The 27,632-nt window shown below is 36.4% G+C and overlaps 1 protein-coding gene and 1 non-coding gene across 2 annotated transcripts in view; one reads left to right on the top strand and one right to left on the bottom strand.

Moving 5' to 3' along the window:
• The window catches only part of LOC106880038 (uncharacterized), a 455,047-nt gene that overhangs the window by 141,413 nt on the left and 286,002 nt on the right, over window positions 1-27,632 (bottom strand). Inside the window, exons 124-137 of the mRNA XM_014929839.3 lie at window positions 25,980-26,158; window positions 23,548-23,654; window positions 20,936-21,091; window positions 19,672-19,852; window positions 18,991-19,178; window positions 16,200-16,403; window positions 12,674-12,788; window positions 10,519-11,169; window positions 9,447-9,661; window positions 7,870-7,962; window positions 5,693-6,097; window positions 4,434-4,510; window positions 1,378-1,441; window positions 437-649 (exon numbers count right to left, since the gene is read on the bottom strand). Coding sequence (XP_014785325.3) covers window positions 437-649; window positions 1,378-1,441; window positions 4,434-4,510; window positions 5,693-6,097; window positions 7,870-7,962; window positions 9,447-9,661; window positions 10,519-11,169; window positions 12,674-12,788; window positions 16,200-16,403; window positions 18,991-19,178; window positions 19,672-19,852; window positions 20,936-21,091; window positions 23,548-23,654; window positions 25,980-26,158 — 2,848 coding nt within the window. The remainder of the gene's footprint in view (window positions 1-436; window positions 650-1,377; window positions 1,442-4,433; window positions 4,511-5,692; window positions 6,098-7,869; window positions 7,963-9,446; window positions 9,662-10,518; window positions 11,170-12,673; window positions 12,789-16,199; window positions 16,404-18,990; window positions 19,179-19,671; window positions 19,853-20,935; window positions 21,092-23,547; window positions 23,655-25,979; window positions 26,159-27,632) is intronic.
• On the top strand, window positions 3,051-3,157 carry LOC128250570 (U6 spliceosomal RNA). The gene has a single exon (XR_008266609.1). It is a non-coding gene; the product is annotated as a U6 spliceosomal RNA (small nuclear RNA).

Genomic DNA, 27,632 nt, shown 5'->3' with positions numbered 1-27,632 from the left:
AAGATGTGATTTATTAATCTTCTTCTTTCTTGGGTTTGCTGATGTTATTTAGCAGCCAAATCATCACTGATTGTGTTTCCTATCAATATATATCAACAGAAGACACAGACACATACACACACACACACACACACAATGCAATGGGATTTCACAATTTCTGCCAACCAGTTTCACACATGAGTCATTGGTGAAGTTGAGGCTATGGTAGAATACAACTTGCCCCAAAACACTACACAGTGGATTGAACCTGAAATCACAAGGTTTCAAAACAGACTTCACAGACACCTCACTACTTAAGCTTAAATTAAAATATTTCACAAAGACATAAGAAAGGGCTAAAACCAGTCTACAATGCTGGGGGAATATATGTAAAAAGTACACTAAAAGTACCTCAAATAATTAAGAGTGAAAAAAAAGGAGATAAAAACCCACGTACTTCATACTTCTTGCCACCATTGAAGCTGATAACTTTTGTGCCAGGGGTCAGTACATCATTGAGATAAATTTTAACTGTCATGGGAATTTTGTGTTTGGACTTTTTCATTGATGGACCACATCGATCAAAGACAATTACATCATCTCCACTGCGCACTGCAACTGCACAGTTGCAAGAAGCAAATCCACCACAAGAACGGTAAAAACTGTGAACCTAGAATAACAAAGAGAAAAAGATATTTTTTAATGTTTTAGATGTACATATATTATCATGATATATCAATATAAGTTACAGTCACCTAAGCCATCACTAGACTGAATTGAACTTAGCTTCCATAGATAAAATACTGCAGCTACAAGTGTAAGCATTTACAATATGATATTGTTAATGTTTACTTTACTGAGTAACTTACAGCATAATATATATATATATATATATATATATATATATATATATATATATATATATATATATATATCGTGGCACACTGTCAGTTACAACGAGGATCCAGTTGATCCAATTAATGGAACAGCCTGCTCGTGAAATTAATGGGTATGTGGCTGAGCATTCCACAGACACCTGTACCCTTAACATAGTTCTCGGCGGGACTCAGCGTGACACAGAGTGTGATAAGGCTGGCCCTTTGAAATACAGGTCCAACAGAAACAGGAAGATAGAGTCAGAGAAAGTTGTGGTGAAAGAGTACAGCAAGGTTTGCCACCCCCACTCCACTGCTGGAGCCTTGTGGAGCTTTAGGTGTTTTGCTCAATAAACACACACAATGCCCTGTAGGATCACAATTTCAATTCCCAGACCGTGGGCATTGTGAATGTTTATTGAGTCAAAACACCTAACTTTTACATGTCAAAAAGAAAATCACTGCCTCATTCATACGCAAACACACAAACACTGAAGATATATTTGTGCCTCAAAGTCCTTACCTCAAAAGGTAGTGTCTTGTGTTGATGCATGATGAATTCACCCTCAAAAAAGTTATTGTATTTTCTAAAAATTGAAAGAAAAAACATTTAGTGACATTTTGAAATATATATACATTTGAGTGAGTGTGTGTATCTGTATGTATATACATACATGTACATATATAAATACATACAAACATATGCGTATAGATAGATAGATAGATAGATAGATAGATAGATAGATAGATAGATAGATAGATACTTAAATAGAAGACAGATAGTCAGATACGCAAATACATATACATCAATTAATGAATGACAAAGGAACAGGAGTTAAGTAATAGCTTTAATTAGCATACAGGTATTTCTGCTGTTAGTGTGCATCCAGAGCAGAGTGTTCAATAACATACTTTCTTGAGAGCCATTTGAATGAAGTGGTCCTGTTTTGTGGAAAGCATTTAAATACACAGAGCTCTGTACATGAAGACACTGATATAATGTAATATGGTTGGGTAGATTTGAGGATAAAAGTCAGCCAGGCACACACACACACACATGTAAGTATGCATATGTGTGTGTGTATATATATACACAGTTACTATTCCTTTTCTTCCTTGGCTATCGCCGAGCAAACACGTGAACTTACTTCGTTCCGCTTCCAGTTCGTTACTTCACAGCGTTCAATATACACATAATTTTTCATGCCTGGCCGTATAGCCTTTTCCGTTTGTTTTCCTGTTTTGTTTTCTGTCCGCCACTACATTCCTCCATGGTACAGATTTAGTTTGTGTATACAGATTTAATTTGTGGTCCGTGGGAAGAGCCATTTTAACAATGCGTCCTGCCCTAACTCTTCGAAACGCCTGTGTTAGAATGGGGGTAGCTGATGAAGGAAAATGTTCTCTATGTGGCCTGTGTGTTTTCTGTACTCTGGTTATTATTATTTTTTTGTCTACGTTTTGTTTGCAATGTCCTGTACCAAGATATGCACCTATATATACAGGTAGACGTAGGTATGCACATATCTGTACGTATATATGCATATACTCATTTATTATTTGTTTCATATATATATATATATATATATATATATATAATAATATTATTAGGGACAAAATCCAAAATTACAGGTAAAAAACTCAATTAAAATCAATTTATAAAAAATTAAAATTAAATTGAGCCTTATAGATAAAGTATATATAAAATATATATAGGTTTAGGGAAAATAACCAATTTTCAAGAACTCATCGATGAAAATCCACTATCACATATAGAAAAATTAATAATTAAAAGCACAATAAATGAGTATAATGTAAAGTAAAGTAAATATCATAAGATAAATATAATATTATATTATATTTATCTTATGATATTTACTTTACTTTACATTATACTCATTTATTGTGCTTTTAATTATTAATTTTTCTATATGTGATAGTGGATTTTCATCGATGAGTTCTTGAAAATTGGTTATTTTCCCTAAAACTATATATATTTTATATATATATATATATATAAAACCAAGTCTGTGCTTGACTGTTTCTTCCATTCCTTTCATTTACAGTCTTGATTATTGTGTAATAAGCAACATTTGCATATTTTAAACTGGTGTAATTACATAGTATCTAAAAAAACAGATAAACTAACTATTGCAAAAAGATATGGTAGTAATAAAGGAAATGCTATTCGTAACAGTACTAGCTACGGCAGAACATATTCTAAAATTTGAGCGATACAGAGAAGATTAGCATGTCCCCTGCGTAAGGATGACATGCAAATTCGTGAAGCATTCCATATCTTTTTGACTTAATCCTTTTGTCTGTCCTTGTTTGTCCCCTCTATGTTTAGCCCCTTGTGGGCAATAAAGAAATAAGTAACAGATGTGGAATCACAACTGCCACATCGTCATTTAGCATCTGCTTTCCATGCCAGCATGGGTTAGGTGGTTTGACTGGAACTGGTAAGCTGTAGGGTTACACCGTGTTCCAATCTGCTCTGGCCTGGTTTCTACAGCTGGATGCCCCTCCTAACACCAACCACACCAAGAGTGTAATGAATGCCTTTTATGTGTCACTGGCATGGTTGCCAGTTACATGACTCCCGCATCAGCCATGACAATGATTTCACTTGACTTCATGGGTCTTCTCAAGCACGGCATATGACCAATGGTCTCTGTCACTTGTCATTGCTTCTGTGAGGTTCAACATTTGAAGATCATGCTTCACCGCCTCATCTCCATGTCTCACAAAAAATAAAATAAAAAAGAAATGTCTTTCCCTGACCTTCTTGTGAGTTTTATTATAAGATTTACTGGTAAACTGAGATACTCCCTTCAAGAACAACATACTCAGGTATACATGAAAGTTTGGATAAAAAGACTCCAAACATGAGTCGCAAGACTTCAGTAACATGTGGTTGATTTATAATAGCAAACATTTCCCTGGCAAAGAGACACCTGAGTGCTTTCACACACATGATTGACTTTCAGTTTCTGTCTCCCATATTCACTCACAAGGCTTTGATTGACCTGAGGCAGAAGTAAAATCCATTTGCTCAAGTTGCTATTCAGTGGGACTGAACCTGAGACCACATCATTGGGAAACAAACGTCTCGCTCACACAGCCATGCCTAGAGGAAGGGATTAAAGTCTTCTCCCTTAAATTAGTAAGTTGATAACATCCTTTACGATTAGCATAGAACTATAATGGGTGGTCTGATCTGGACAGTCTCAGGTGGTATTTGACTGACAAGTACATATACTGTTGGGTGGATACATGTCATACAAGAAGTTAAATGATATTTGCAGATACATCACTTTTAGATAGACTGCTTGTGATGTGACTTCTAGAATCTATGTTTCTGCTGATAAGTCTTTCAAAATAGTCCAAAGATTATTGGTGGTAAGGATTATGATGGGTTTTTTGGTTGGTACATTATCATAGGACATTTAAGACAAGAAGAAAATAACTGAATCTACATTACGTGAACATGGTGTTGACCTTTTAGATCTACCATTATTTAGACAGATGCAGTTGGAGAAAAATATTAATTGCAGGAAAAATTTTTATTTTACTCACCGCCCATCAAATGTGCTGATATGAGGGTCATTTATGGATTTACACAAAACCTTTTTGTCCATGTCAATAACTTTCACCTGAAATGTAACAAGAAATATACCTCAATAGGTTAACTCTGTGTGTGTGTGTGTGTGTGTGTGTGTGTGTGTGTGTGTGTGTGTGTGTTTGTGTGTGTGTGTGTGTGTGTGTACTTTGTCTTCCTCTCTCTCATAATTTTGAAAATGGGATGTATTTTATTAAAGACACTGGCTTTATCATTATTCAATGTGTGTATGCATTTTTTGGGTGTTGCTCAGTAAAAATTGTGTTTGCTTATTTCATTTTAATGTTTCTTTTTGTTTTGCTTTTTTTCCCCATGCTAACATGGCTTAGATGGGAGGCAATTGATGTAGGATGTTTTGTGGTCCTCTCCTTACTTTACATTAATCTTGAATGAACATATCTATAATCAAAAATATTCAACTATGACTATCCTATAAAGTGAGGTTCAACTTGCAACAGTTTTGATAAATGAATGGTTTGTTAGCCTACTCTGCTAATTTATGCACCTGCCATGAGTACTCAGTTGGTCCTTGTTTCAACTGAGTAGACTGAAGCAGGGACACACTACATCATCACCATCATCATCATCATCATCGTTTAACGTCCGCTTTTCATGCTAGCATGGGTTGGACGATTTGACTGTGGACTGGTGAAACTGGATGGCTACACCAGGCTCCAATCTGATTTGGCAGAGTTTCTACAGCTGGATGCCCTTCCTAACGCCAACCACTCTGAGAGTGTAGTGGGTGCTTTTACGTGTCACCCGCACAAAGGCCAGTCAGGCAGTACTGGCAACGGCCACACTCAAAATGGTGTATTTTATGTGCCACCCGCACAAGAGCCAGTCCAGGGGTACTGGCAACGATCTCGCTCAAAATTCCTACGAAGGCCAGTCAGGCAGTACTGGCAACGGCCATGCTCAAAATGGTGTATTTTATGTGCCACCCGCACAAGAGCCAGTCCAGGGGCACTGGCAACAATCTCGCTCAAAACTCCTACGAAGGCCAGTCAGGCAGTACTGGCAACCTTATGATTGTGAGCTAAATATCCTCACCACTAGACCATGTGCCTTCACATTTGATAAATACTAATCACTTTGTATACACACCATGTCATCATTTCAGGCTGTATAAAACAAGTAAGTTATAGGGGACATTACCACCACCACTTACCCACCCAATCTTAAGGAAAGGTGACATTAGACAGAAATCACTTACTTTCACTCTTCCGGCGTTAAACAACTTCGTGGTGAAGCGATCAAGATGAACTGCAACTGAGATTAAGACACTTTCTTCTTGTGTTTTGTCGATGAGTGAATCTATAGAAGACTTAACGAATATTTCTTGAACAGTTTGCCAATTCTTTGAATTGAGTGGAATACCACAGACATTTTCCATTATCATTGATTCCTTGCCTGTCTGCTGAAACACTGATTGTATAATACTCAAACCATTTGGACATTTCTTCATTCGCTTCCCGTCCACAGTAGCTTTCACCTGAACATTACAAGAACCTTCATCTCTCTCTGCGTTGGTGCAAAATAAGCTGGGAGGGACGTTGCTTTTGATTTGAATAGCTTTTGCTGGTTTTCCTTCCTCTAAAACCAGTTCTTTCGTTAGAATCTGCGAAAACAGAAAACATTTTTATATTGGTGTACACAGAAAACAAATCAGAACAACTTAGAAATACAGAATCAAAAACATACGAGGGAGTGCTGAAAAGTTTCTGGCTTTGGGTAAAAGGAAATACAAGAGGATCAGTTAATTATGATTTTATCCAACATATTCTCCTCTCAGATTCACATGCTTATTGCAGTGCTCCTGTTTTAAAAAGCCCTGTAAAAGAATATGGAAAGTTGAGCCTCCAGCCAGAGCTTTTATTTGCCCCAAAGAGTTTTAGGAGATGAAACTTCCAATTGTAAAACTTTCCTCCATAATTTTAAGAATTCTTTGAGATATATACTCTTTTAACTCTTTTACTTGTTTCAGTCATTTGACTGCGGCCATGCTGGAGCACCGCCTTTAGCCGAGCAAATCAACCCCAGGACTTATTCTTTGTAAGCCTAGTACTTATTCTATCATTCTCTTTTGCCGAACCGCTAAGTTACAGAGATGTAAACACACCAGCATCGGTTGTCAAGCGATGTTGGGAGGGGGGGACAAACACAGACACACAAACATATACACACACACATACATACATATATATATATATATATATATATATATATATATATATACATGTATACGACGGGCTTCTTTCAGTTTCCATCTACCAAATCCACTCACAAGGCTTTGGTCAGCCCGAGGGTATAGTAGAAAACACTTGCCCAAGGTGCCACGCAGTGGGACTGAACCCGGAACCATGTGGTTTGTAAGCAAGCTACTTACCACACAGCCATTCCTATATATTCTTGATATATCTTAATATTGAGAAGATCAGTTATTTTACTAAATACTCCCAAATTCTTAGTTATCTCCAAAATTTGTTGTAACACATGAATCAAGTTTATCTTTTATCTTTTACTTGTTTCAGTCATCAGACTGTGGTCAGGATGGAGCACTACCTTGAACAATTTTTAGTCAAATCAATCAACCTCAGCACTAATTAATTTTTTGAGCCTGATACTTATTCTATCAATCACTTTTGTCAAACTGCAAAGTTGCAGAGACATATACACTCCAAAACTGGCTGTCAAATGGTGGTGGGGGGGGAACAAACAGACAGACAAACACGTACACACACGGGCTTCTTTCAGTTTCTATTGAATCCATTCACAAGGTTTTGGTCAGCTCAAGATGGGAGATGCTTACCCAAGGTACCACACTGTGGGACTGAACATGGAACCATGTGATTTGGAAATACACTTTGTACTACACAATCATGCCTGTGCCGATATCATATTAGAAATCTTGGGGCTAATGCAGTTTCGCACCTCTCCTTGAAAAATGCATTTTTTTGAAAAGTCTTTTTTATTTAGATTCCTATGGTTTAGATGTTTGAGATTAGAAATATGCCAAAAAAAATTTACCCCTCCCAACCACCACCATCACCACCCCCAATCTCCCATTTAATGCATTTTTTAAGGAGAGGTGTGAAACTGCATTATCCACAAAATCTTTCCCCCTGGCATGTGATGGAATCTGTTTTGGAATCTGGAACAATATAGTCTGAAGTAGACCATTTCTCAAAATAAGAGGGGATGGGCATACGTTAAAAGCAAACACAGGGGTCAATGTAATTGACTATCCCACCCCCGTTTCAGGCCTTGTGCCTATAGTAGAAAAGATTATTATTATTATTATTACTGTTTTGCAACAGATTGTTACAAAATATCATTACAGCTTCATGTAGTAATGCTTATTGTGTTTTATGATGTTTAGAAACTGTTTACCTCAATTGAAACTTTGATGATGTTGCTAACTTTCTTTTTGCCCAGGGTTCCTTGACAATTCTCACGCAAACATACTGCAACACGGCATTGGATCTGGAGAAAATATATACAACCATACTATTGAATAAGAATCAGATATTTTCAAAGCAAATAATTCTTTTAGCAGGATATCAAGATGATAAACATTTTATGAAATAATTCAACACAACTTTAACAAGCAGAGTGAATTTCTATATTTTGCTGATGAGATCATATGTAATAAGACTGAGACATGTCTGGAATTGTCTCCAATATTTTGCAAAATAGATTATACAGTATATGTACTTGCCATTGACTACTATTGCTCCTTATTTATGCAATAGTAGTTTCTAATTAGCTGTTTAGTACCCACTACATTAATTATGTGACTCTGTGTCATGCTGAATCTCCCTGAGAACTATGCTAAGGGTGCAAGTGTCTGTGGAATGCTCAGCCACTTGCACATTAATTTCACGAGCAGGCTGTTCAATTGATCAGATCAACTGGAACCCTTGTCATCATAACTGACAAAGTGCCAGTTTTACATTAAACATATCAACACTAACTCATAGGCAAACTAAACATTTTTTGATATAGAATTACTAAATTCATTTGTGGCATATAGCATAATTTTTTTATCTCTCTCTCTCTTTATCTGGATACTGTATACATATAGAAGAGATTATGGAGGCGCAATGGCCCAGTGGTTAGGGAGCGGACTTGCGGTCATAGGATCACAGTTTCGATTCCTAGACCGAGCGTTGTGAGTGTTTATTGAGCGAAAACACCTAAAAGCTCTACGAGGCTCTGGCAGGGGATGGTGGCGAACCCTGCTGTACTCTTTCACCACAACTTTCTCTCACTCTTTCTTCCTGTTTCTGTTGTGCCTGTAATTCAAAGGGTCAGCCTTATCACACTGTGTCACGTTGAATATCCCCGAGAACTACGTTAAGGGTACACATGTCTGTGGAGTGCTCAGCTACTTGCACATTAATTTCACGAGCAGGCTGTTCTGTTGATCAGATCAACTGGAACCCTCGACGTCATAAGTGACGGAGTGCCAAAAGATAGAAGAGATTATTCATTTGAACCAGATGTTTCCTCCATTGTTACTCTGTGTTTTTCTCCTATTATATTCATTCCTGTATACCTTCTTATTTCCCCGAATAAACACAAACAATGGAATGAAGTTTGTCCAGTCAAGTAGACTTTCTCTTTTACGCAATGTAACATGACTGGTGTTATTAGCAGCAGAAATCACTTGGAACACTGCGAGGATTAATAATAAACTAAGCAGGGCTGGATCCCTGCTGTGGGGAGGGGCACGTGCCCCCATTCCACCTTAAGAAAGGCAGTGTGCCCTTTTAAATAATATTATTATGCTCTTTTCTTCTGAAATTGTATGTATTCCCTTCTGACATTGTGTCTTCCCTTCAAAAAATTCCTGGGACCGCGCCTACTAAGTAATGACTATCTGAAGTATTCTGTAGACTTGTTACAATAAAATCTTCAGAAATTCTTGAGAAATCAAAAAATAAGAAACTGTTTCCAATATTTACCTGACTGTTGTATGAGAAGGTGCCAGGTCTTATAACACTAATACCTGATGCTGCTGATAGATCTTGAAATTTCATTTCGCCATTAATCCACCAGGTAACAATGTATTGGACATCATAACCTTGTACAAGAGGGAACTCACAAGTGAAATTAACCTTTTCAGTATCAGAATCATAATGGAGTTTTAATGCTGGCTCAGTTGTGATTTCAGGCAATCCTGGAGAAGAAAATATAGAAATTGGCCTTCAGACTTTGAAACTGGTGGTAAAGTCATATAGACAAAGAATTTAATACCAATGTTAAAAAAGAAAGCCAGTATTTTTTTTTTTTCCTTTTTAAATATAGTTTCAATAACATTTGTGTTGATTGCGGAAAAGACAAACTATTTCAACTCTTCACCATATTTATATCCAATATCTAATGTGACATGGTAAATGTATTCTTTTATTCTTCTACTTTTTTCAGTCATTTGATTGTAGCTATACTGGAGCACTGCCTTAAAGGGGTTTTGAGTCGAAGAAATTGACCCCAGGACTTTACATTGTAAACCTAGCACTTATTCTATCAGGTTCTTTTGCTGAACCACTAAGTTACAGGGATATAAACACACCAACATTTAGTTGTCAAGTTGTGATGGAGGGGACATGTACACATAAATATATACATATACAACAGGCTTCTTTCAGTTTCCGTCTACCAAATCCACATACAAGGCTTTGGTCAGCCCAAGGCTATAGTAGAAGACACTTGCTCGAAGTGCCACACAGTGGGACTGAACCGAGAACCATGTGGTTGGGAAGCAAGCTTCTTACCACACAACCATACCTGTGTAAGAATTTTTGTTGTTGTTGTTGGAAAGATTTACCTGAGTGTCGAAACTGTGATGAAAGACAAAATTAAATCTTCAGCTTAATAAAGAGAACAATAACATGTGTACCAGCCTGAAATAAGAGCATGGATGAATGATGGACTTATCCTATTAAATGCTTGAAAGAGATGAGCCATCATTGCCAAACATCATTGACTGAAAGCAGCAACAAAATAAATAAATAAAGAATATAGATTTATAAATACCTAAAAGGAATCCCAGTTTTAGAAGCATTGTCCTTGTTGCAAAATATATTCTCCAGTTTCCAATTTTCATATTGGTATATAGTTTTGAATCCATGGCATCTCTTCCAATTGTCAGTGGACAGCTGTTGTAATTAACCATAGCCTTATTCCTTTTCAAAGATAATGACTTGGAAACAATTTTTCCATTCATAAAAACAGTTGCTCCTGCTTCTGCTGACCATGAAAGATGGTATTCATTTTCTTGTTTATACATTTCTTGGTCAATATCAACTATTTTAGCTTTATAAACATGGGTTGTTGTGGAGACAGAAAACACCAGCTCTTCGCTTCCATAGTAAAAACTGAAACCATTATATGTATCTTTGTTTCCACATGTGGTGAAGATATAAGTATTTTCTTTGAAAGTAAGCAGAGACAACGTAAATGAATGTGTAATACCATAAGAACATAGGTTAGGGTTAAATAAGCAAAGATTTGTGTAAGGAAGACTCAGGTATTCATTTTTGCCATCAAGTACCAGCATTAATTCATTTCTTTTTCCTGGAACCAACTGTGGTTGTCCAATAACGGAAATGGTGTTATTTGATGGTAGATATAGTATATTACCTTTAATCTCCAGAAACTGGAAATTTATAAAAGTAATTTTATCTGCTGCAAAAGAGAAAAAAAAAACAATGAAAACATGCAGAAAACATAATTTAAAATGAAAATATGCAGAAAATATAATTTAAAAGGAAAATATACAGAAAACATAATTCAAAATGAACAATGAAAATATGCAGAAACACATAATCTAAAATGAACATAATTTAAAATGAACAACTAAAACCTAAAATATCTGGGGTCTCCATCCACCATGGCTGGCTAGGTATCTATACCTGCATACACAAGCCTTTGCAAGTTATATTTGTGGAAGCCTGGCAGTTGCTCAGGCAAGCAATTCTTTTCTCTGCCCATCATTATTGCTATTGTTCAAGGGAAAGGGTACCACCTTCAGGTTGATACAGTTTGGCATTCATGTCAGAACAAAGGCCAAGAGCAGACACTACATGGTATCATATCTGATGCTTTAACTGCTGCCACCGTAGTAGTGGTTGTGGTGGTGGTGGTGATACTCCAGTTCACTGGGCTGTAGAAATGAGTTGTGATGTCACTGTTGCCAAACTGTATTGGTTTTTGCCAAGCTATATCAGTCTGCCATGGAAAGGGGAGACTGGTATTCATAGGTGACTGCTGGTCTTCAATAAACAACCTTGCCCAGATATGTGTCTTGGAGGATAACTTTCTAGGTGAAATCCAATGGTCATTCATGACGAAGGGGGTCTTTATCCTTTACCCTTTGGAGTCATTATAAAAAAACACAAAAAAACTGGATTAATGTCATCACCTTGCCGTTAGGAACTTTTAACAAAGCCCTTCTCTATTGCAAGCGTTCAGATCAGGAATCTGACCAGACGGTAACTGCATCTATTTCATTATGGCATCATCTTGTTACATTCTCTATTTCATTTACAGTACCATTCTATTTTATTTCTCCTCTCATTACAGTATCATTTGGTCTATCAAAGCCTTTAGATGAGCCCACTCTATTGCAACCATTTGACCCATGTGTCCAATTTCTTCTCCCCTTTTCTCCCAACTCCCAGCTTGGGGGCCATACACAAACGTTCATAGTTGCTACTCAGTCCTCTCGACCCTTTTTCGTCTTTTAGTCAAGAACTACAAGGTGAGTGGTAGGGAGAATGGTTTTCTTGCACTGGAGACTTCACATAAATATTATAACAAAGTAAACTGTGCTATCGGTTCCTAAGGACCAAATGGTGGTGTTAACCCAGGCATTGAAATCAATATACTATTCAGTCAATGTAAGCACAGAGAAAAATGCTGAAAATAATCAGTCATGATTTGGTAATGTGCTACCTTTTGACTTTTAATTAATAAAAACTAAAATGGAGACATTACAAGGATGTGAATTGAAACCCAGTGTGGCCGCAGACAACTCAATTGAAACTAATAAATGAGTAGTGGTAGAAGGTAAATAAGAAGATAATTATTGCATCTGCATCTCTTTAGCATTTAGATCTCACCTCTCACACATACCCTACTACAATATCATTCCAAAAAAAGAATATAAAGAAAAAACATTGATATTTACATCGTATTTGAGTCCATTGGGTCTTAGAAAATGTTATATCACAGTATAAAGTAGGACTCTCTGGGTTAATGACGCCTTGGGGATAGCATTTGTCATTGATTCGACAAACATCTTCCTGATTTTGGAGAGAAAGAAGAAACATTTTGAAATGATGAAGGATTGTGTAATTAACAAGATCATTTTAAAACTCTATTGCACTATGTATGTGTGTGTACATCTCTCTCTCTCTCTCTTTATATATACATATATATATATATATATATATATATATATTATATATACAGGTTAATGTTGAACAATGAGAATGAATGCTCAACACTGCATTGGTGGATAATATGTTTTATTTATGTATTAAGGCTACCATTGGTTTCATGTTAAGATATTAAGATATTTTTCTTAACATAAAACCAATGGTAGCTTTAATACTTACATATATATATATATATATATATATATATATATATATATATATATATATATAATACATACATTCATATATATATATATATATATATATATATATATATATACAGGGTGGTCCAAAGTATATTTTATTCAAAAAGTAGGCTAACAGTTGTATATTTTTTATTCAAAAAGTAGGCTAACTGTGGTATATTTTTATTTTTATAGGACAGTGAAGCATGATGGTGGGCAAGCTGACAGACAAGTAAAGAAAGTGAATCCTAAAGAGTTATTGGAAATCTGAAAATGTGAAAACCGTGCTCCAGAAGTGAACAGGCAATTTACAAAATGATAGACAAATTTAAAGAGACAAGTTCAGTAAAGAATGCCACGAAATCTGGACGTCCTTGAACTATTACCACGAAGGAAAACTCAATGCAGGTAGCGTTGACTTTTGTGAATAGCCCTAAGAAGTCTACCAGATGAACATCAGCTGAGTTGGGCATCTCACGAAGGTCCCTTGGATGTCTCATGTCAAAACTGAACTTCAAACCATACCGACCTAGACTTCTGCAACACTTAACAGAGGATAATCCAAATTGTCATTTGGAGTTCACAGAAGTCATGCTGAATTAGATTCATAGAAACCTGCAGTTTGTTGACAAGGTTGTTTGGTCAGATGAGGCCTGTTTTAAGTTATCAGGTCATGTCAACTGGCGTAGCTGTGTTTACTGGTATGACACCCCCACACCCCCAACACACACCTTTGATGCCCACAATGCAGGCTATACCCAACTTTGGTGATGTATTATTCCAACAGAATGGGGCACAACCTCGTTATGCATTTCATGTGCATAATTTCCTCAGTGAAACATTCCCAGGGAGGTGGATTAGGTGATGTGGAAGCATTGAATGGCTGCCCCGTTCCCCAGACCTAATGCCCATGGATTTTTTTTTTTTTCTGAGGTATTGTGAAAAAGAGGTATTCTAGAGAAAATCATGCACTCTGCCTCAACTACATAGGTTCATTACAGAGGCCTGACTGGAAATCAAAACTGACCTGGACCTGTGTTGTTGTGAGTATCACAGTGTGGCTGATAGACTCCAAGAATGTGTCAATGTACAAGGTGGACATTTTGAGCATTTATGGGACTAACATTGTATAATGTTTTTTGAATAAAAAAAAATATATATATACAACTACTTTTGCACCACCCTGTATATATATACATACACACACACACACACACACACACACACACACACACACACACATATATATATATATGGTATCATTTATAGCCTAATGAAATGTTTTCACACATATTGCCTACGAGGAAAATTTTTTATAGAAGACTATTTCCAAAGTGAAAGGTCTTCACACATCCATGTGTACACAAATGTATTAAATATGTCTGTATACAAACACACACACACACACACACACAAGTGTGTATATAACTATATGGTGCTGTACAAAAGTCCAACATATATTTATGCATATGTATGTGTGTGCATGCGTACAGAAATATGTGTGCACTTGTGTGTGTGAATATGCATGCATGCATGTGTGTGTATATGTGTATGTGTGCATGTGAATTTCTTTTTTAACTTAAAAATTATGAAAAGAAAAAGGGAATTTTTATGTAAAAATTTTTGCAGGCTTCAGTTTTTCAAAGGAAAAAACAGAATAGTGCTAGGTTGTAGCCTGCTGAGTAGTAATTGTTAAATTCTTCTCCAGTTTTCCAAATTGATCACCTTCTTCCTTTATTTTGAAAAAGAAGAGAGAATATTTTGAATTTTCCACCCACATAAATGTCTAAATGTTTATTACATGGAATATTTTTAACAAATTGATCTTTGATTTGTTGTTTACAAATAATAACTTTGCAAAGTAGACTGGAACAAGCTGGACTATGTAATTTTCAAGTAGAAACAAGCAACTTTTATGGATTACCAAAAATTTATAGATCCAAATAGACTGGCTCTCAGTTTTAAGGACTTCCATACATCATATTTAAGGATTTTCAAACAGAGTTAAAATTACACCTAAACACTCAATAATTAAGCAATTTACTATACATCACATTGAAACCTGTGTAAATTGGTTCTGAGTTCATTCTGCCAAATGATAACTTTGAAGTTGACACTTATAAATAATCAAAGACAACCACCAAACCATCAAAGTCTCTTAACAATGCTGAAATTTACTTTGGAAGAAGAAATTATACAGGTAACAATGTTTGTTGTGAGTATATGATTATATTGAACAGAGTGAAATCAAAAAGTTCAAGGATGAGAAAGAATTCCAGCTTAGTACAAATATGAATTACAAAACAAGTAGCTCTAATCTACTACATTATATATATATCTACAATACAATGAGAAGTATTTCAATGAAAATTTGTTAAACTGAGTCAGGGTACTTAAACAACAAATCAATGATCCATTAGCGAGAAATGTTCCATGTAATAAATATTTAGATTTCTGTGTGAATGGGAAATCAAGGTATTCTACTTTTCCAAAATTAAAGAAGAAAATTATGAAAGTCAGTTGATGAGTATTCCATAACGATTTTCAATCCAAAACTAAATCAGAAATAATGACCACCACTACTGAATACAGTTACTGCTCTATGGATAACAACAGAGAAAACTTTAGTTTATATAACATGTATGTTTGAAAAGCGGAGGAAAATGAAAGTGCTTCCATAAAAATTCTTCTCTTGATCTTAGTATTTGAATTCAAAACATGAAGATATGCAACTAAATACCATGAAATACAGGGTTGGCCAAAAGTCACCTGACAGTAAGTCAAACCCATTTAATTCCAAGATTTATTTATGTTTAACAACTGAATGAATTTAATAGAAGTATCTAAATATGAAATGTCATGAAAATAGTTCCACCTGCAGTCCTTCTTGAGTGACACATTTTTCCATTCAAGTCAATACAGAATTACTGATAGTATTTATGAAATCTTGGTTTACTGTCAGGTGACTTTTGGCCAACTGTGTATTTAGTGTGATAGCCTAGTATTTCTGCCATTCCACCAATACAACTTTAAAAACATTCAGTATCAAACAGTTCCTGATGATGACTTGCTGTGTGCTTATTTTACTTACTCGGTCTTGGCATCTAAATTTCAAGTCACAAGTCTTGCAGTTTCCATCATAATACACAACAGTGACAATTGTGATTGAACTATTGGCAAAATTCCTGATAGAGATATTGAATAAACCATAGCCTGGAAGTTGGCACAGTGCCTCCTCACTCGACACATAAACAAGTTTCTTCTCTTCCACATATTTAGTACCGCTGAGATTTTCCTGGAAAGAGAAGAACAGAAGAGGTGAGAGAACAATAACCTCACCACCAACAACAACAACAACAGAAACAACAACAACAACAACAGAAACAACAACAACTCCATATCTCAATATTTTAACTGTTTCTTCTTACTAGAGACTAATGAAAGTTTTCCATTTGATTTTAATTAAATAAACTTTTATCCAACACAGTTCCTACCAATGTCACAATGTTTACAGTTCTATGTTTGCCATTAGAATGCTATCCATAGGTCAGTTCTCACAAATATCACAGTGCTCACAGCTCAGTATTCACCCCAGCATTATACTGACCATCCCCAAATCTAGATCGAGTCACATTGTCCATCTCTCAATATTCACCTGTATTACACTGACCATCGCTTAACACACACTAGTATTACATTGTCTAAATCTCACAAATGTTTCACAGACCATCACTGTCCAAGATTAAGCTACTGACAACATTTATTTTCCCCATTTTTGACATCAAATGTTTGCTGATGATTTTGACCTGTTAAGAAGCAGCAAAGCAGAAGTACACAAGTGCATCACAAGACTGGAAAAAATATCAGGAGCATACAGGATGGAGATCAGCCCAGAAAAGAGTAAAAATCCTGATTAATGGTAACAACCAAAACATAACAACCAATTTCATGCTGAATGGAAAAAAAACTTGATGAAGTGGACACCTTCAAGTACCTAGGACTCACTTTGACCAAAGATAGCAGATCTCGAAGGGAGTTAACAACAAGACTCAGCTTAGTCTCTGCTCCCATGACAAAACTGAACAACATATGGAAAATCTATTGCATTAGTTTTCCAATGAGATTCATCATCATCATCGTTTAATGTCCGCTTTCCATGCTGGCATGGGTTGGACGATTTGACTGAGGACTGGTGAAACCAGATGGCTACACCAGGCTCCAATCTGATTTGGCAGAGTTTCTACGGCTGGATGCCCTTCCTAACGCCAACCACTCTGAGAGTGTAGTGGGTGCTTTTACATGTCACCTGCACAAAGGCCAGTCAGGCAGTACTGGCAACAGCCACGCTCAAAATGGTGTATTTTATGTGCACAAGAGCCAGTCCAGGGGCACTGGCAACGATTGTATAAAACTCTGGTGACTTCAATCCTTCTGTATGAGTGTGACTCTTACAGCTGACATGAAGCAAAGAATCCAGGCAGTTGAGCACAAGTGCTTCAGAGGGCTATCACACATTCTGTACACTGAGCACGAAAGGAACAGCTTTGTTAAATGGCAAGTCAACAAATACACTGGCAGACAGGAGCCATTCCTTGCACAGGTAAAAAAATGGAAGCTTGCATGGTTTGGTCATATGTCCTACAACAACTTCCTGCCCAAAATCATTCTTCTGGGCACAGTTCAGGGAAGGTGGAAGAGAGGCAGACAAAGAAAAATCCTGGTCTGACAACATAAATGACTGGACAGGTGACAACACTGACTCTGCTCCGCATGACAGAGAACAGAGACCAGTAGTGACATTATCTGGAGTGAGACCCCCAAGGACTAGCTGCATCAGTTAAGGGATCTTGATGATGATTGACAATGTAATTGAATACAGGAGTCAGCTGTTCATTCAACTAAAGTCAGTTGCGAAAGGCTTAAATAAACTGATTGATCATTTTTTTAAATTCTTTTACTTGTTTCAGTCATTTGACTGCAGCCATGCTGGAGCACTGCCTTAACGGCTTTTTTAGTTGAAGAAATCAACCCTACGACTTATTCTTTGTAAGCTTAGTACTTATTCTATTGTTCTCTTTTTGTTGAACTGCTAAGTTACAGGGAAATAAACACACCAGCATCTGTTGTCAAGTGATGATGTAGTGGCAAACACAGACATACACACACACACACACACACACACGACGGGCTTCTTTCAGTTTCTGTCTACCATATATACTAAGGCTTTGGTTAGCCCAAGGTGCCACACAGTGTGACTGAACCTGGAACCATGTGGTTGGAAAGCAAGCTTCTTGCCACACCACCAAGTTGGCACCTGTCAATGATTTTTAAGTTTTATAGTGATTTTACAAAGACTTTAAATATATAACAGATTTACAGTACTTTTCACTAAGGTTTTAATTATAATATACCATCGTTAACATGCAATTTCAATTCCCAACATTTTTGTATTTGGTATAAATAAGAATCCAAAGTCTAGATCTCTCATGAAGTAAAATGCTTTCCAAAAACCAATTCCATATTTACTTATCAAAAACTTCTTTTAAACCAGTAGGGCCTCCTAGAGTTTAATATTCCCCAAAGAATTTCTTTACTCATAGTAAACGAAAATGACAAAACAAAGCAAAAACAAAACCACCACCAAAATTCAAATGAAGCTATTTCTTACGTTAATTTTATAAATAGTGCAAGTCATTTCATATGAAGTAAAATGCTTTCCAAAAACCAATTCCATATTTACTTATCAAAATCTTCTTTTAAACCAGTAGGGCCTCCTAGAGTTTAATATTCCCCAAAGAATTTCTTTACTCATAGTAAAAGAAAATGACAAAACAAAGCAAAAACAAAACCACCACCAAAATTCAAATGAAGCTATTTCTTACGTTAATTTTATAAATAGTGCAAGTCATTTCAGATGATCCAGAAAACCTTGAACCTCTTAGACGAATGTAACAATCAGAAGCATTTACTAAACAGGATTTTGTCAATTCTGCTTGTTCAACGGATGGAGGTTGGGCAATAGATATTGAACAATCTTCTCCAAACCAGTCTTTTTCACAAATACAATTACCTAGAATGAGGAGATAAAACATTTACAATTAAGGACAAAAATACAATATGACATGCATTACAGTAAATTAATAGAATAGTTTTAATTAATTAGTTTGTTTCAATTCTTTTTGTCCATGGCTTTTGAACCATCACCGTTGATGTTTGACTGCTACTGTTTGAGTTTAGAGTGCCATGTAGATTATCATCATCCAGTCTGCTTCCAGTATAGAGGTTTGGCTATGAGTGAAACTAGCAATATTATTGGTTATGATACGTTGAAATTATGATGGGGGAAATTATGATAAACACAAGATTTTATCATTTAACACAACTCTGCCAAATCAGATTGGAGCCTGGTGTAGCCATCTGGTTCACCAGTCCTCAGTCAAATCGTCCAACCCATGCTAGCATGGAAAGCGAACGTTAAACGATGATGATGATATATAGCATTCGAAACAAATTCTATTTCAACAAGGCGAGTTTAAAAACTGATTGCCAAAGCTCAAACCTACTCTGAGAACAGTTGCCATGGTTATTGCAATCATTGATACAAATGTTGTCAAAAATTTCCTCAGGGATTTCCAGTGTATCATTAGTGGACACCCATAATGTGACATTGGTTTCTATTTCATTTAGGCATTGTTCTTTGAGGTTTTCCACTGCGTCGGAGACCCAGTCAAATGTGTCGGTTAGCTGTAAAAGAAAGCAAATTCAGATTCTGAGATTAAAAAGGCCATGCATTATCTTTAAAAAAAAAGGACCATTAAACCCTTTATTCCTTCCGGTACATGACAGGTTCATTATTTTAAGAGCCACTGAACTATGACAGACAAAGATTCGTAACATGAGAACAATACCAAACATTCTGGAAGGAGGAAGAATCAATTACATCAATCATGAGTATATTTTATTATTGACCCAGGAAGGATAAAAAGCAAAGCATAGTGATTGAGGCAGAATTTGAACTCAAAAGGTACAGTAATGTAACTAAATATGGTAAAGTATTTTGCCGACAACTCTTGCAAAGCTTAAATTTCTAGAAAATCCACTTGTAAAAAGAGAATACTTAAAATCCTACATAATAACAGTAATTTTGAAGCACTTATATTAAAATGTCAATTGCATATACTTCACAAAAATAAAAAAAATAAAAAATTCCTTTATATATATATTTTGAAATTCACTCCCAGTGGAACTAAGTAAACTTAAAACTATAGAAAATGACAATTGCTCAAGGAGTTGCATAATGGGATTGAACTTAGGCCCTTGTGGTTGTAAAGCAAACTTTTTAACAATTCAGCCATGTTACATCTATTATGATGCAAGTAAAAGGGTAAAGATCCCTCCTTCGATCATGAATGACCATTGGATTACACCTAGAAAGTTCCCTTCTGAGGAACAAGTCTAGTTGAAGTTGTTCATGGAAGACCGGCAGTCGCCCATGTATACCAACCTCCTTTCTCCACACTACTGATGTTATCCAAGAGAAAGGCAAAGGCCAATACAGCTTGGCACCAGTGACATTGCAACTCATTTCTACAACTGAATGAACTGGAGCAACGTGAAGTAAAGTGTCTTGTTCAAGAACACAACAACCAGCTTGGTCCAGTAATCAAACTCACTACTTCATGATTGTGAGCCCGACAGTCTAATCACTGAGCCATGTGCCTTCACAATGATGCTAGTATTTGATTTATAAAGTATAAAGTGCTAAGCGTGAGCCATTATTTTAATCTCAGCTTGATTAGATAGTGTGTGACTTTCACTGTCTCTTACCTGTACATCTTCAATACAGCCCTCAATAGTTGTTTCAACATTGACATTTTCAAACTTCTTACATTTTGATCCAGCAGTAGAAAACAAAATCTTCGTTTTACAAAACTCTTCAACCTCTGTTTTGGTTTTGTTTGAAGGTGTTGGCCAAGAAACATCCTGAAAGCAGATAATGTAGTTATACAGTAACACATAAGATAGTTATATATTCTTTTAGTCTTTCATTTGTTTCAGTCATTTGTCTGTGTCCATGCTGGAGCACTGCCTTGAAGGATTTTAGTCAAAATACATCGATCCCCAGGACTTATTTTTTAAAGCCTAGTACTTATTCTATCAGACAGTATGCCAAACTGCTAAGTATGCCAAACATGTTGACATTGGTTGTCAAGCTATGGTTGGTGGACAAACACAGACACAAAGGCACACACATAAATATACATACATACATACATACATAAATTGTAAATCCAAAAAATAACAACAAAACTACAAAGGATTCCGTAGTACACGTGTTTCAAGCTTTATATGTGTATAATATAATATGTGTATAATTTACAATGTAAAGCTATCCTCAGCCGCAAAATTATTTCTCTCCCAGGAAATTATACCACCTCGGCATTGAAGTAGGAAGAAAGGTGTGATGTAAGAGGTGAAGATCCTTTCGGTATTCTGTATAGTACTATACCTCGTATAATTCTCCACCCAGACATAATCTCTCCAGTCCTCCGAAAACCTTCCATACATACATACATATATCTACACATATCGTTGTTATGTTAAACTGTTGTATGACCAAATTTGGCTAATTGCATTTCTTTCAATATTTTTTTCTGCTTGCAATAGCCAGTTCTTTTGGTCAGACTATCATATCTTCAGCTGCTTCAGATGCCAAGATATTAAAAATTGTCAAAGTGTAGCACAATGTTTTTGCTATGGAATGGTGAAACCATTTTTCCATTTTCTGAAAAAGCAACATTTTGGACTTATGACACTTTTGCATAATAGCAACAATATATATATACATATTTATATCTATGACAAGCTTCTTTCAGTTTCCATTAGCCAAATCTGCTCACAAGGCTTTGGTTGGTCTGAGGCTATAGTAGACGACACTTACCCAAGGTGTCACAGTGAGATTGAGCCTAGAACCATGTGGTTCGGAAGCAAGTTTCTTAGCATGTATAAAAATAATAATTTTTTTTCCCCAATATGTAATATAATACAAATTGGCCCTGTTTATCAAATTGAACATTATTTTGACGGTATGTCTTCTTTCAGTTCACATTATAAAACGAAAATATATTCAGAACCAAAAGAAATGATGATTTCTTATTTTCAAATTTGTTATTGGATGATACAAAGTTCATTGTCCCAGGACTGGCTTCAACACTGACATATAGTGAAATTAACAGGGTTGACGAGTCCACTGGGGAAGGAAATAAAATTCAAAAGTTGTAATTCTGTTACAATAATCCTTGGATACCTGATGCTTTCTCCAACTGCCAGAATTTTTAAGCATTCCAAATCTTCTTTGGTGCAACATAAAATCAATTGTTGTATCATACCTCTGACTCATACCGGTGTGGAAAAGGGGACATTAAATGAATAATAAGAATAGGGATTTAAAGTTTTGGTGCAAGGCCTGCAATTTCAAGGGTGGGGTGAAGTCAGTTACATCAAACTCAGTGCTCAACTGGTACTTGTTTCACCGATCCTGAAAGGATGAAAGGCAAAGTCGACCTCGGAATTTGAACTCAGAATGAAAAAAATGGGTGACATACCACTAAACATTTCATCCAGCATGCCAACAATTCTGCCAGCTTGCCAATAGCAATAATAAACGCCCTGATGCAGTACCAGGCAGTGGCTCTCATGGCTTCTTATCTTAATTAATTGGAAGTGTTATCATGTGTATGTTTTGTCTTGGCATAAAAGATAGGCCACAACAAATATTCTACTCTATAACACAGATTTGCTTGCCAGTTGTTTGACCTTAACCGGTTGAGCATGTCCCTTGGTGGCTGACGATATGTGCATCTCTGATCATGAGCAGAAGTAGTGGGAGAGTATCACAGCCATGTAGTTTTGGGTTTGAATAGTTCACACCTGGAAACATGGGTGTTTCATTCATCATCCTTAAACAAACCTTATTCAGGGACCCTTTGGGCAGGATGGGTTACTCGACCTGAAGAAAACTCTAACTGGGGCCCAGCTGCATGGCCATGTGCTGTTTATCTTGGTATGAGATCACCATGTCGTGAACATATGGCTCTGATGCATATGGCTGGTGTACCCTTACCAGATGGGTATACTGGGCTTCATATATTTGTATCGCTGTGTCACTTTGACGGCATGCACTCCTCTCTCACTCAATAATAATAAATATAGTTTCTTGCATTGGGTAGAAGACTGAATATTATTGGGGAGAGGACAAGTGACTTTATTGATCTTCAACATTTAACTCATTTCTATTTCATTGGACCACCCCACCTGAAGAACAATATTGATGATGATGATAATGATGGCACTGGTGATGGAGCCAGAGATGATAATAATAATAATAATAATAATGATGATGAGGAGGATTAGAAGAAGAAAGAGAATGAATTACTTACTGGTGATGTATAGTTACTATCAAATTCAAAATGTACTTTCTCTTCAGGTGCAATGCATTTGGCTGGCATAATACTTTCTTCAATTAACTTCTCAGTGATATCTACTCCTGAAATAAGAATATACAAACACTTAGATATGTACAAATAGCATATGTGCATGCACACACAAACACACACATGAACACATGCACATATGCACATACACATGCACACACCTATTTAAATAAAATCTCAAATGATATTCCATCAGTACAATCCAAATGATGGCAGTCTACATTATTCTATAAAGAGCACAGGGCTGGTTTCCTGGTTTCTCTGGTAAATACATTCTTCCTCGATGGAACGACAGTCTGTAATGGGATTTGTTTGATTCTTTTTTTTTTTTTTTTCAGTCATTTGACTGCAGCCATTCTGGGACACTGCCTTGAAGGGTGTTACTCGAAGAAATTGACACCAGGACTTATGCTTTGTAAGCCTAGTACTTATTCTATCATTCTCTTTTGCTGAACTGCAAAGTTACAGAGACATAGATATACCAGCGTCAGTTGTCAAACGATGGCAAGGAGACATAAACACACGCACACGCACACACACACACAGTAACAACCAAAACCTATCTCAGTTACAATTATTTCTTGTTAACATTTGAAGCTCATTAAAATACATACTTTCACCAACTTAATTACTAATTTATTACATTAGAACAAGGCCACATATTTACTGATAAGATTGAGTCAATCTAATCAAAGAAGGAAGGGGAAAGAGGAGGAGGAGGAGGGCAGGGGAAGAAAGAGGGGAGGGAAAGAAGAAGCTGTTCCCACTAGCATAGCTGGTGGTGGGGTAGGGGCGGCCTGCTCCAGGTGGCACTTTTAAAGGCAATATATGTTTTTTGTGGGTTCTGGGGGTGGCAAATGGAAAGGCTGCCCCAGGTGGCACACACTCTAACTATGCTAGTGGCTGTTCCTCTAACAGTTTTGGGACTTTGAATACTGAACATTGAAATTAAATACAGTCGACCATTTAGTTTAGTTTACTTCCAAAGCTCTTGTCCATCACATTTCAGTTAACAAATTGGGTCTTATTTGCATGTGTGTATTGTGGTGTTAGAAAAATTCCATCAAGATCTTGCATGTTGTAAATGGATTTCTCTCAGATTTCACAGCCAATATTCAATTGTTTGATCAACAAAATTACTGACTCATTGAATTAACATTTCAGTAATTAAGTCTACCGCATATAAATATGTACCTCAAATGAATTGAGTTATTCAATCACCTGAATTAGCTGCTCATTGAATTAATTAACATGTAAGTGTCTGAGTATTCCACAGTGGCCTCTGGATTGATAGGAGGAAGAGTGGAAGATATCTTCAAACTCAATACCTAGCCCCACACCTTGGCAGTATGTCTGCAATAAACTGGATTGCAGTCAGCGCAAGCAGAGTATCAGTCAGTGGTGTTAAAGTGCACAACAGATCAAGTCTACTAACCAATGAGGTCATGGTGCGATTTAAGCCCATAATACAGAGCCAGGACAAATACTGCAAGGTCTCTTCCCTGACATTTTAATCCTTCTGAGAGTTCACCTCATAGACAGTTATTTTAATTAGCAACTTCAAAAGGATGAAAGCAAGGTTCACTATGGTAGGATTTGAACTTGGAGTCCTAGATTCCAGAATAAATATTGCAAAACATTCTATTTTATGCTCTAACAATTGCTAAGTCACAGTAAAATTCCTTCTTAACCATTTAGCATTTGAACTGACTACATCTGGCCAAATATTCTCCCTGTTTTATGGTCTAATTGGCTAGATCCAGCCTCTCACACCTACCCTACAATGTCAATCTAAGAATAAACAATCACATCATCAAAATTTTGAAGCCAGAAGATAATGTATGATTAATTCAAAACAATTTGAATAAGGAAGCATTACATTTGACAGAATAGTCTCTTTACTCTTCACTCTTTTACTTGTTTCAGTCATTTGACTGCGGCCATGCTGGAGCACCGCCTTTTAGTCGAGCAAATTGACCCCAGGACTTATTCTTTGGAAGCCTAGTACTTATTCTATCGATTTCTTTTGCTGAACCACTAAGTTACGGAGATGTAAACACACCAGCATCGGTTGTCAAGCAATGGGGGGAGAGGTCAAACACAGACGCACAAACACACATACATATATATACATATATATGGCGGGCTTCTTTCAGTTTCTGTCTACCAAATCCACTCACAAGGCTTTGGCCGGACCAAGGCTATAGTAGAAGACACTTGCCCAAGGTGCCACGCAGTGGGAATGAACCCGGAACCATGTGGTTGGTAAGCAAGCTACTTACCACACAGCCACTCCTGCGTCTGAGTGCTAAAGGGTTAATCTTCATTTTTTTTATATATCTGAAACATGAAGGAATGAAGAGAAAACCACAACAAACCTTTGCCTTTCTTCTTCTTTATGTTATTGTATTTGCTTAGATGTTGGCATGTCATCTTATCATAGTCAACTCCACACTTGGCAGCCTGTTTCTGGTTACACTGGCAGAAAACTTGCCCTGTTGGTGTTTTAGTTTTGGTGGGACAATAGCCATCATACAATGACTCATTACGTTTCACTCTGCAATTCAATTAAAATAAAATTTGAGATACAAAAAATAGCCCGTAAATAGTGAATAGTTACAAGTGTATCTTGGCTGTGTCAAGACAGTCATTTAAATACACACTTACTGTTATATTCGTCTTTGTTTTATTCTATAATAGTGTGAATGTCTTTTGTCTTCCATCTACAACCTGATTAGTGATATGATATTCAAATGAGATACAATAGTTTAGAGTTTCATTGATCAAGGCATTGGTATACCTTGAAAGACTTTGACAGTTAATGTCATACGCACATACACACACACACACACACACACACACACACACACACACACACACACACATATATATATATATATATATATATATATATATGTACACATTGTTAAGTATGTGAGTGTCTGTATACACAGTTAATACCGAGGAATGCTATCCTTGACTCTACCTTAGTGCCTTTGTTTTTAAAATACCTTGATTCTATCAATTCCTGAAAATAATTATACATATACATACATATATGATTATATATAGTCAGACAATAGATGAGAGCTGGTATATATGCTCAGTATGGAAAGCAGAAAGTAGTGCTCAAAGGATTTGAACTCAAACTCTGAATTCTTCATCCAGAGCAAGGCTCACTTCATCAAGAATGGATATACATATAGTTGTCTAAGAATCCATAAATCAGAAAAAATATGAATTTATACACTTGCCAATAGAGATATAAGTTCATTTTGCTCAAACTTACCAATTGCTTTCACACTGGGTTTGGTTAAATAACATCATGTGCTCTTCAGTGATGGAAGGTACTTTTTCTGTATTTACCATCTCTGAAGAGCATGTTGTGTTCTCTTATATCTAGTTATTTAATACGCAGTGTGAATTTAGTTGGTAAGATTTGCTAAAATGAATCTCTAATGCTGTATACAATGACTTTTATGGTCAAAGTCTTTCTAGCCTTGAGTATGCCACCTTTTTGGTATGTCCAGTATAATAGTATTCCTTGTGGCCTTCTTTGATATAAAGCAGAAGCCTGCAGATGATCCCTCTAAGGGGGATTTGGTTATTTCTAACAGTTCAAACAACTGCAGAGAGGCTTCAGTCATTGTAGAGATTTCTCTTGTTGGAGACACTTACTTTATGGCAGTGTCTACAATGCATCCCGTATAGAGATGGATGGCCTAGTTGTTAGGGTGTTGCACTCACAATTACAAGATTGTGGTTTCAATTCATGGATGGAGTGGTGCATTGTGTCCTTGAGCAAAACATCTCACATTGGTCTGTAATAATTTTGAACCTGATGTACAGTATATCGTGCACCTGTTATGGCAACATCAATTTGATGAAAAGAGTGAGGTAATGTACAGCACATCCATTTGATTACTATAAGCAAAAGATTTGTGCAGGTTGTTTAACAATAAATTGCAAAACTGCTTTTCTTGGACTACGAGAGGAGACTACCTTCATATGAATTCCCTCCTATCAATTAT

The sequence above is a fragment of the Octopus bimaculoides genome, chromosome 22, assembly GCF_046866305.1.
Source record: "Octopus bimaculoides isolate indiv1 chromosome 22, ASM4686630v1, whole genome shotgun sequence".
In the NCBI taxonomy this organism is placed as follows: domain Eukaryota; kingdom Metazoa; phylum Mollusca; class Cephalopoda; order Octopoda; family Octopodidae; genus Octopus; species Octopus bimaculoides.
Note: the sequence above shows the minus strand (reverse complement) of the source record. Positions and strands in the feature narration are given on the sequence as shown.